The 10,866-nt window shown below is 44.4% G+C and overlaps 1 protein-coding gene across 1 annotated transcript; it reads left to right on the forward strand.

Moving 5' to 3' along the window:
* The first annotated feature begins 2,195 nt into the window (after positions 1-2,195).
* Positions 2,196-9,126, forward strand: CCNO (cyclin O). The gene is made up of 3 exons (XM_083404567.1): positions 2,196-3,882; positions 6,489-6,674; positions 8,209-9,126. The coding sequence occupies exons 1-3, from the start codon at positions 3,550-3,552 to the stop codon at positions 8,686-8,688; spliced, it is 999 nt and encodes a 332-aa protein (XP_083260693.1). The 5' UTR covers positions 2,196-3,549; the 3' UTR covers positions 8,689-9,126.
* The last annotated feature ends 1,740 nt before the right edge of the window (positions 9,127-10,866 follow it).

The raw sequence follows: 10,866 nt of genomic DNA on the forward strand, positions 1-10,866 counted from the left end.
TAACACTGCTCTGTGATCAAGAAAAAAAATCAGCATTATGCAGCTAGTAGCAGTGTTGATACTTAATTACTAGAGTCACCTGGAGTAAAGAACAGTTTATGATTAGACAGCTAGGAGTAAGCCAGCTTTTTAATGGTTGAGATCCCCAAGGGAAAGAACAGATTTAGTTGCTGCCCTCATAATATCCCCCTGCACTTTGAATCCGTACTTTCTCCTCCATAAATGAATGGTTGCATTCATTCCTAGGAGTATGATGTAATATGGCAGAGGATATTTTGAGGGGGACACCTTTCATTTCAGTGGTAAGCAAGAAGAATATAATAGCGGGTCATGGCAATGTTTGGGAGGGGGTGCATAGAGAGTAGATATGGGGAGGTGTAAGACAAGACAAGGACACCCCTAGTTTCAACAGACACACTTTCCCATGAAATTTCGCAGACTTGAGTATTTGAATATATAAAAATGAGTTCTCTCCATCCTGCTCCACTCTCCCAAAGCAATGAACAAGAAGCTGTCCAGAACAGGGCTATGCAGTTAAGAAAACAACTTGATTTTTGATGTCTGGGGTCTTTAGGGCAGAGCTGATGCACATATATCAATTTATGATGGACTTGCACTGCTCATACATGCAAGTTCATTTCACCATCCACATAACATTGTCCTCATCAAAATGCCACCCCAGATTTACTATTTTGTTTTGGAAAGTGATTCCACTTTACTTCCTACTTTAGTTGTGAGTTGCCTTTTACTCATATCTGAAAGAATTAAGTGCTGCATTTTGGGTACATTGTTGCGTTGAGGGCAATGTCTGCCCTACACAACTACATCAGAAGACCAAGACCTGTGAAAACTTGCTCCTCCCCTATGCTCCTTTTTACTTGTTTTAGCAGACGGCATATTGGTACATTATCTAGTCAATTTAATAACAGAGATAATTTTCTCAATATAAGGGCTAGTGAAATTCTTAGGTTAGCTACAACCCTGACATTTCAAATAATTGTACATTTGTAATCCAAGGCACTGTGTTTAGTAGGGGAAAAACCTGAAAATAGGACATTTGCTAGCTCTCAAAATGAGTTCAAAGTGCCATGGATAAAGTATTTCAAAGATACGCAACAAGTGGAAACGTGGCACACATGTAGTGCAAAGCACAGCAGAAAAGTCTCTCAAAACATGACATTTGTGCACCTAACAGTCAAAATATTGATAATGATTCCTCTTAATAGAAACTACCATTCCAACATTCCAAGCAGCACATGTGATGGAATGATTAGAATGGCTTGGATTTGGGGGCAAGTTCTAGTAGCAATTAGAAAGAGTTGTACCGGTTGGATACAGGGTCTTGCACATTTCAGGTGAACCATTGAACCCAATGAGACTTCTGAGTAGACAGTGCCAGTTCCCACTGAAATCTATCAATCTTACTAACTTTTCAAGTTGACTTCAGTAGAATCTAACTGCAACTTAGTCTGGATCCAAACTTGTGCTTGCAGGAAGCTTCCTTGCCATGTATGTATATACATGTATGTATGTATGTATAACATTCTATTGAATAATGCCATAATCCACAGCATATCCAAACAACAAGAATCAGCATGGGACTATGTACTAAGGAGCAAGACATTGCTGACAGCATAATCATCCATTTGCTTTATTTCAGCCATGTGTTCCTGTGCTACTATTAAAGGTAAAATTAGAAGGAACTTTGTGAGGGCCTAATACACCAGTATTAGGTCCGTATAGTTAAAGCTATGGTTTTCCCAGTAGTGATGTATGGAAGTGAGAGCTGGACCATAAAGAAGGCTGATCACCGAAGAATTGATGCTTTTGAATTATGGTGCTGGAGGAGACTCTTGAGAGTCCCGTGGACTGCAAGAAGATCAAACCTATCTATTCTTAAGGAATTCAGCCCTGAGTGCTCACTGGAAGGACAGATCCTGAAGCTGAGGCTCCAGTACTTTGGCCACCTCATGAGAAGAGAAGACTCCCTGGAAAAGACCCTGATGTTGGGAAAGACTGAGGGCACAAGGAGAAGGGGACGACAGGGGATGAGATGGTTGGACAGTGTTCTCGAAGCTACAAACATGAGTTTGACCAAGCTGCGGGAGGCAGTGAAAGACAGGAGTGCCTGGCGTGCTCTGGTCCATGGGGTGACTAAATGACTAAACAACTACAATACACCAGTAACATATAAGCTGCCTGGAAATGCTTTGATGTGGCAGTACGGCTTACATGTAGCAGTGACTCTATCCTGGGGGGCACCTGAAATATAGAGGCACTTTCCTGAATCGCCTGGTATCTTTGTGCCGCCACTGCACATTCCTTGAAGAATTTCCATGCCACTTTTGGGACCCAATTTGCTAATTTTAACAACAGCTGTCAACCAGTGAAAGTTTAAAATGTACTAATTAAGTATATTAAATCTAAAAACAAATAACACAAGAGCATTGTCTTAGGAGAGACATTCCCTTCTGTGTAAGGGGGGTGGGGAAGATGCCTCTTCTAAGGTGGAATTTTCCATCAGCAGGCTTTTTAAAAAGGTCATCCGATTAACAGATGGCACACCTTTTTAGTGGATCAAAAAGTTTATCCCCCTGGTGTAAAGCACTTCAAGTCAGGCCTATTTTTAATGCAACTTTGGTAAGCTGTCTTGAACTTTTAAATGGAAAAGGTGGCTTCAAGGTGGCCTGGAATAGACATTTAAGCCATATGGGACTGCCACCGCTTAGCAACCTTTCTGGTGGCTTTCATGTGGCAGATGGACCCGAGTGCAGTAAAACCCTGGGTGCGTGTACCAGTTCGTCTGAATGAACAGAGAATATAGCTTGTATCGTGGAGTGGGGATACTTGGCAGTTAGGTTCTGTGGCTGGGAGGGAAGATGGCGTCGTCCTTGTCACCTTTTTTCTTTTTTTGCTCGCACGCGTTTGTGAAGGGACCTTCTCTTTTTTGCAGGCCACGAAATCCCTCCCGCTTGGCTTGGGGGGGGGGAGACAAGCCAAACGAGGGGAGCTGCTAAATAAACGAATTAAAAACACAAACGACCCTGTTTTGAAGTGTATTATTGAATGTCTGTGCTTATATCGTGACTATTTCGATGCCCATTTCGAATGGGGAGATCAGTCGAGGCCCCGGTGGGGGCAGGAAATATATATCAGAACAAAATGGCAGGCGCCTCCTCCACTGGGGACGGCGACCCCACGGGGAAGTTTATTTGGAGGAAATAGCTTCGCGAGAGTTGGAAGAAAGGCCCCCTTGGGTCCCCTCGGCGCTTGACGGGCGCCCCACACTCTTCCCCCGCCTCCAGGCTTGCAGCAGTTAGTTACACAAGCGGGGGAAAAAGCTGCCCGCCGCCGAGGAACCGAGAGCGGTTCTTTCGCCGGGAAAGCCGTCGAAGCCGAGGGCCGGGGAGGCGCTGCCCTTGTCGGGCGGGACCAGGGGCGGGGCGTCGCTCCCTAACATATAGCTGGCCCCGCGCGCCTCCTGCTCCTCGGCGCTGCCCGGGAGGCGGCAATAAGCGCGGCAGCAGCAGCAGCAGCCGGAGCGGCAGCATGGTGACGACCCTCCCTAGCGAGGCTCCGGGCAGGCGGCGGAGCCCTCCGCTCAAGCGGCAGCGGGCGGAGGACGTGACCCCCGAGGAGCGCCCCGAGGCCCCCGGCGCCGTCGAGGCCGGCCTCGGGCTCCGCGCGCCGGTCAAGAAGAGCAAGGCCCCCCCGGTGGGGCTCCTCTCCGGCCGGGCCGGGTCTCCGGGTCGCCGCCGCTGCGAGCCCATGCGAGCCCTGGAGAGGCAGACCTTCCGCGACTACGGGCAGAGCTGGTACCGCTTCCGAAAGGAGCTGGAGGGCAAGTTCCACCCGCTCGACCCGCTGGCCCAGCAGCCGCAAGTAAGCGGAGGGTGGGTGAAGGTGGCGGGGTTTTGCTTTTTTCACACACACGCACACCGAATGAAACACACAAAAGGGAATCGCGGGCAACTCTTGGCGAGGTTAGAAAGTGAGCATCTACTCATGTATTTTGTACACTCTTGTTCTCATCTCTTTCTGACACCGAATCCTGTAAACGTGGGAGCAGAATTGTGTCCGCTCTGACAGGGCAAAGTCCCAGCTCCCGTGTACAGTCTTCTTGAGTACACTTAGTGCACAGGTAAGATATTTCATAGGTTGTTTTGGGGCGGAGACAAGAAGTGCGTTTCGGCTCTTCCCCATTATGCACATTTAGTGGGATGTATGAAGAGTCCTAGATTTCTTCTTTCCATTGTGTTCCCCGCCCCCCCTAACTTTGTGTAGGAAGCAGTATAAAACTGGGTAGATCGGCATCACAGATACACAGTGTTTATACATACATAAGCTAGAGAAAGCTGCTTTCTAGCTGATCCTCACACAAATACCATGGGGGGGGCAGCTGCCCCACCCCCCTAAATCACACAAATCAATAAAAATAACTGAGGTTCTGCCCCCCCTTAACATAAATCGATATATCTATAACCACATAAACCAATAGATGTGGTTGTCACATAAGATGGTCAGTTTTCATGTGTTTTCTGTGCAGAAAACAAGTGCCTGAAGGCTTTCTCTTTTGTCATTATAAGCTCTTCAAGAGAAAAAGCAAAGTGAAAGCATTTAATAACATTTGTAGGTGAGAAAAAAAGATCCCTTCGTTCCTGATTTAGCAAAGGCACCAGCTACACGATCTTAGGCAAATTTGGGATGACAGAACCACATGATAAGATAAAGCTTAATGCTCCTGACAGGGTCACCCTGAGAGACATTGGGAAGTTATGATCAGAGGCTATTAGGCAGAGCTGTCAGTGGAGTGGAACCTGAACTTAAAAGAGGTTGGACATTTAGAGGGAGTCTCAGAGAGTACCAGCTATACACCATGCTCTGGTTTGTATCTAGAAAATACATTCTGAAATATATCTTTCATTTTCCACATCCAACATCACCATCTTTGTTACACGTACTGTAATTTTTTTGCATGTCTTTGTCCACTTTGGCAACTGCAAAGAACAGCATAATTATCTGCATATAGTTGTCTGGCATACTGTGCTTGTGCTCTGCAATCTCATTCTACCTCTGGCACATTGCTTTCCTGTGAGTATCTTAAGCTGATGCTTAACATTTGTAAAGCATCCCACATGCTGCTTTGAATTTACTCAGTTCTCAGTCATTTCCTGCTTATTGACTCCAGTGAAGTCTGTGGAGGCTACTACTGAGAATAGAGTATGAGTGGCTTTATAACCTCATGAAAGCATTTTCACATACAAATACCTTTTCACACTTTACTGGATTTCCCTATACCTTTCACACACAATTTAACTGCAAAGGAGGGTTAGGGGGAAAGTGTGCACCATGAAATGTGTGTCTTTTGTTGCACGTAAATGTTTGGTAGGTATTGTACCAAAATAGATGTTTGTACACCCATCACGTGAGCTGTGCAATGGAGTGGTGACAATAAAGGGCAACTAGGATCCCATATATAATATGGTGTAATTAAATATTAAATACTACCAATGTTAAATGACAACATTGGTTGCGGATTATAAATCACTCATAATAACTAGGGAAATGAAGTTCACAACAACTGCAAGCAAGAGATCATGGAATAGAAGTGGGCTTAAAAAATAAAAGTGCATCTGAACACTTGGAGATGGTATGTGGAGAGATGAATCTTGGAAACCATCCAAATTGTTGAGCTTCTTTTTAGAAACCCACCCAAATTGTTGAGCTTTTTTGGGGAAACTTCCCCCAAAAATAAGCTTTTGGAGCTGTTTCTACCGCTTTTCCCATTGCGTTGCCATACATTCAGGTTTTCCCTGACATTTTGCCACTTCGGCAAAATCCACCCCCCACCCCCAAAAAACCAGGACATGTCAGGAATTTTCCTGACATATGGCAAGCCTAGATGAGCCCCATTACTGCTTTTCACCCTCTACCCCAGTATGTACTTCATTGTTTCTATGTGGGAGACACTGAAGAAAGAGTAGTACATCTCCGTACATGCCTCCCCTGAGAATATATTTTTCCATTGTTGTGTACAGCAGTCTGCTTCCATTTGTGAAAAGGTTGTATGTCTACTTTCAGCATTTATGCAGTCCTTTATAACTCCTCTATCTGTGCTTGTGGGACATAAGCTTTATGTTGTAGCCTTGCGCATGATGGTTTCTGCAGCCACCACAATAATTGCAAAAATATTGCTGCCTTAAAACAAAGTAAAAATTAACTCCATCATGGCAGCTCTTTTGATAATCTGGTTTCTTTGATTTCTGTCACTGGTGTTCACAAAAATCATTACACATGGGAGAATAATTTTGTTATTTCAGTTGAAACTAATACATAGGCAGGAGTAAGGAATTCAGTAAATGTCCTAAAACTTTGATGTAATATTTTGGTTCTCATTAATAAGAGTCTATAATACAGTAAATGGTTGCCTCTATATTTCATTATTGCCTCTTTTCCCATCATAACCTTTTCTCTTCTCTGCTTCCCAGATAACTGCAGAGGCTCGGTGCAAACTGATCAGCTGGCTAATTCCAGTGCATAAACACTTTGGCTTCTCTTTTGAGTCCTTATGCCTGGCAGTAAACACTCTAGACCGCTTCCTTACCACCACCCCAGTGGCTGCTGACTGCTTCCAACTCCTAGGGGTCACCTCCCTTTTCATCTCTTGCAAACAGGTACAAGGACTTAGAGGCTCTCCCCTTTGTTTTTTATGATTATGATTAATTCAGTTTATATACTTCCCTTTATTAAAATATCTCAGGGCCACGTACAACATTAGAAACACGTTACAAAACATTGATGATAAAAACTTAATAAAAAAACATACTGACAGATTGCCTAATAGTAAAATAATCATAACAGCCCTCTCCTTTGTTTAGGTAGTATGGTTTGTTATTGCCATTGAATATGTACTTTAAGAACAGATAGTGATTTAAGAGGCTCCAATAAGTTACATGGGGTTCCTGACTACAGTTGGGTCACTTGTATGTTACATGGCTTTGTACTCTGATACTAAAGATCTGTTCATAAATTCAAATATCTCAACCCATTTCCATCCTAACATTTTTATGTGAAAGAATGTAAATAATATGGCAGACATGTAGCTCAGACTCTTAGGGCCTTTCCAGAAGGTTGCTAACAACTTGATATCCCTTGGATCCTAAGATCAGATAAGCTAACTTAAGGATGTTCACAGAATGAAAGTTTCCTGTTCCTTCCTTCCTCCTTGCAGCCATCTGTGCCCCTCAAAAAGCCTATTGGAAAGATCAGGAGTCCTCCTGCACAAAGTGAGAAGGGACATGTGGGGAGGGTGGGGGGAGATCACCTATATCATGCTTGGATCATAAGATATCATAAGGACATTTATAGAAGGAAAGTTTCCCATCTCCTCCTTCCATAGGCAGCCCCTCAAACTCCCATCTCATTTAGTTCAGGAAAGACCCTTGACCCCCCCCCAAGAGAGGTTTTTATGTGGTCACAAATAGCAGCAGTTGGGAGGAGAGAACAGGAACCTTTAGTTCTGTGAAGTTAAACTAGCTCAACTTAGGATTTAAACCACTGTGTTCACCACATTTCTCCCAAACAGGGAAGGTGTGCCCCGCAGTTGTAGAATTGAGCAACAACCTTAAAAAATATAATTATGTACAGTCAAATTGAGGCCATTTAATTCTCTTGTTTTGAATCAGGAGTAGGAAACTTCTTCTGATCAGCACCATTTTTCCTCAGGAGTAATTTGTTGGCGGGGAGGAGTAGGCCAGAGGTCCATGGGGCTGGTGGCTGTAATAGGGAGAGTCAGAATCAAAAGTAGCTAGGGTGCTCCTTTCTTTATTTCTGCTTCTGCCACGTGCTCAGAGGAGCATGTGTGTGCTTTATCTCTCCACATTCCCTTTCTCCCTGCTTCTTCCTTCCTCATCAGGCACATGAAATTAGGCCACAAGGTTCCCAACTCCTAATTTAGCTAGAAGACAGTTAAGCTTATGTTAAACTCCCACTAGGCTAGAGGTGGGCTATATATTAAAAGTGTTCCTGTTTAGTTGCATTGCATCTGACCTTGTCTAAATTACAGGTGATAATGAGAAGTGCTTTTACCTTTGAGAATATAATAGCAGTAACGCATTTGTACCTGTTTTGAAATACCCACAGGCATTGTTTTCTTTTATATTTTGTGCTAATGGTATGCACTCTTTCCTTTGCTTGCGTGCCTTTCAGGTGGAAGTGCACCCACCCAAGGCGAAACAGCTCCTCGCTCTTTGCTGTGACACTTTCTCTCGCCAGCAGCTCTGCAACCTGGAGTGCATCATTCTGAACAAACTCCACTTCAACCTGGCAGCCCCCACCATCAGCTTCTTCCTGGAACACTTCACTCATATGCGGATGGAGGCTTGTGAAGTTGATGCCTGGGAGGCCAAGAATGCCAAAGCTCTGGCCAAAGGTGTGGCTGAACTTAGCCTGGCCGACTATGCTTTTAACAAATACATGCCTTCCTTGCTGGCTGTTTGTTGCTTGGGCCTGGCTGATCAGATGTTGCAGCATCAGAAACCGCTGGACTTGCAATTAAGTGACTATCCAGAGGGGGTTTTACAAGATTGCTTGGACAAGCTGCACTTACTGGTGTCTTTGAATGAGGACTCTTTGCCTCTGGTGCTACCCCCTGAGATTTCAGATCAGTGTCTGCACTTAGAAAAATGAACCGACCAAACAAAAATACTTGAAGACCATGCATTTGGAAGTTTGTCCGATTTTTCAAATGCATGTACAGAAGGACCACTGATAGTTGCAATACCTCTAAAATAACAGTATTCTCTTTTTAACATTTGTTCAATAGTCTCTTCAATGAGTTTTACGTCATATTTATTTGTAATGGAAGCTATGTTGTTGGTTTAGAACGTAATCTACTAAGCACTGGCTTCTCTAATCTTTTAAATGTAATTTCAAATTCTTATTTGCACAGTAAACTTGTCTTATATTGCACTTGCATTATTTTAAGTAACAATTTGAAGTTGTAAACAGTGTACATTATGCCTGCTTGTATTTATTGAGATGATAGTTCAGTGCTCAGCCATAGGAAAGACAACAGTACTGTAAAGGCATTTATCTAATAAAGCTTTTATCAGTAATTGTCTGTAATGGCATTGGCATGTAACCTTTTCTGTTTCCTCTTATGTGATTGAGGGTTACAGGGAGGAAGAATTCAGCAACACCTCCCTGCCTACCACACATCCCTCAACCCACCCACCAGTTGACTGTGTTTGGTGCAACCACCAGGTATTAAAAACGACTCAGTCATATAGTGTGTCTCTTACAGCACAATACTGTGCATGTTTACTTCGAAGTAAGTCCCCTGTGCCCAAGGAAGCTTACCATCTAGTAAATGTGTTTAGAATTGGAGTTAGACCCATGTCTTGGCATTAAATGTTGAAAATCAAGGATGTGGAATCTCAGGTCTGGGGGCCAAGTGCAACCCACAAGCCCTGCTTTGCACACTCCTGGCTGCCCCCCCCCCCCCCCGATTGAATGTGTCCTTGAACTCTGACAGTACTTCTCACTTTCCTGGATGGGAGGACAGAGATGGATGTGTGAGTGTGTGAAGAAACTAGACTATTGTACAAAGCTACAATTCATATTTATTGCTCTGCTCGCTTTTGCCCTCTGGCCCTGTCTACCATTTCCATGCAGTCTCTGGAAGGTTGTCCACAAGGGAGTGCTGAACATCTTCACCATGTTCAGCTGAGGAGAAGGAATGAATGAGAGAAAGCAGATTATCTCCTACCCAGAGTTATTTCTGGCCTTGAAACCGAACTGCGAGACTCTACTACTGTGCTTTGGTGCCAACTCTGTTCTAAAACAAGTCCTGCTTCGTAATGTGGAGTCTGACCCTTACACACATGGTTCACCTTCCCTTTTGTGTGCCATGACCAAAAAAATGTATTTTACAATAAAAAAGACAAATGGGACTTGTTAGAAAATGTTACTGTGTACCCCAACCCCAGTGAGCTGTGCTCCTGCTCAGGACTCCGTAGGTAGCCTAGAATGGGAACCTTGTTGCAGTGTGCAGAGCTATGCAGGTTCATTGGGGAGGTGGATTTCCAGTGCAGTCTTCCCACCCACTGTAGGCTTTTGCTGTTCCAATGGATGAGATAGCAGGTGCCATGAGGATTCCCCTGCCTGAGGCCCTAGAGAGCCAAAGAAGACAATACTATGACAAACAAATAATCTGACCTGGTATAAGGCAGCTCCCTATGTTCCTGTAGTGCCACAGGAGTCAGGGTTGGCACTTCCACCCTGGAGCCTAAGTGTTTTATACAGTAGAGACATACAGTAGAGTAAGGAAGCCTTCCCACCCCCCCCTCCTGCCTCTGCAGGGAAGGTTCCCCCATCCCTCGAATTCATATAAGGCCAATGCTAGGGAGAAAGCTGTCCTCCCTGTCTGTCTGTCTGCCTCCCCGCCAAAGCAGGACATGGGTTCAAATGCTTCTATTGTGTTTCACCCAACATGAAAAGACAAGACCTCATTTCTAGGAGTTCTAGGAGGCCAGCAGAAGAGAATCTGAATGATGCCAGTCCCAGAGGATGTTGTGTTTCGGCTCATTCATTTGCACCAAAGTGCAGCTGCAACAGCCATAATAGGATTCGTTAGACTTCTTCCACAGGTCTGCATTAAATGAAAGAAACTACCATCACCGCCCTCTCTCCCCCCCCCTTTTTTTACAAAAGGACACGGACCACCTGTTATGTAGTGCAAGGTTTCCTTGTAACAGATGCACCTGACAATCTTGGTGTATGGATGCCCTGTGTCCCACCTTTGGCGATACCCATTTCAGCATACATTGGCACACCCTGACGGATTTGTTTGCCATATGTCACAAT

The sequence above is a fragment of the Podarcis tiliguerta genome (genome assembly GCF_965153285.1).
Source record: "Podarcis tiliguerta genome assembly, chromosome: 11".
Lineage (NCBI taxonomy): Eukaryota > Metazoa > Chordata > Lepidosauria > Squamata > Lacertidae > Podarcis > Podarcis tiliguerta.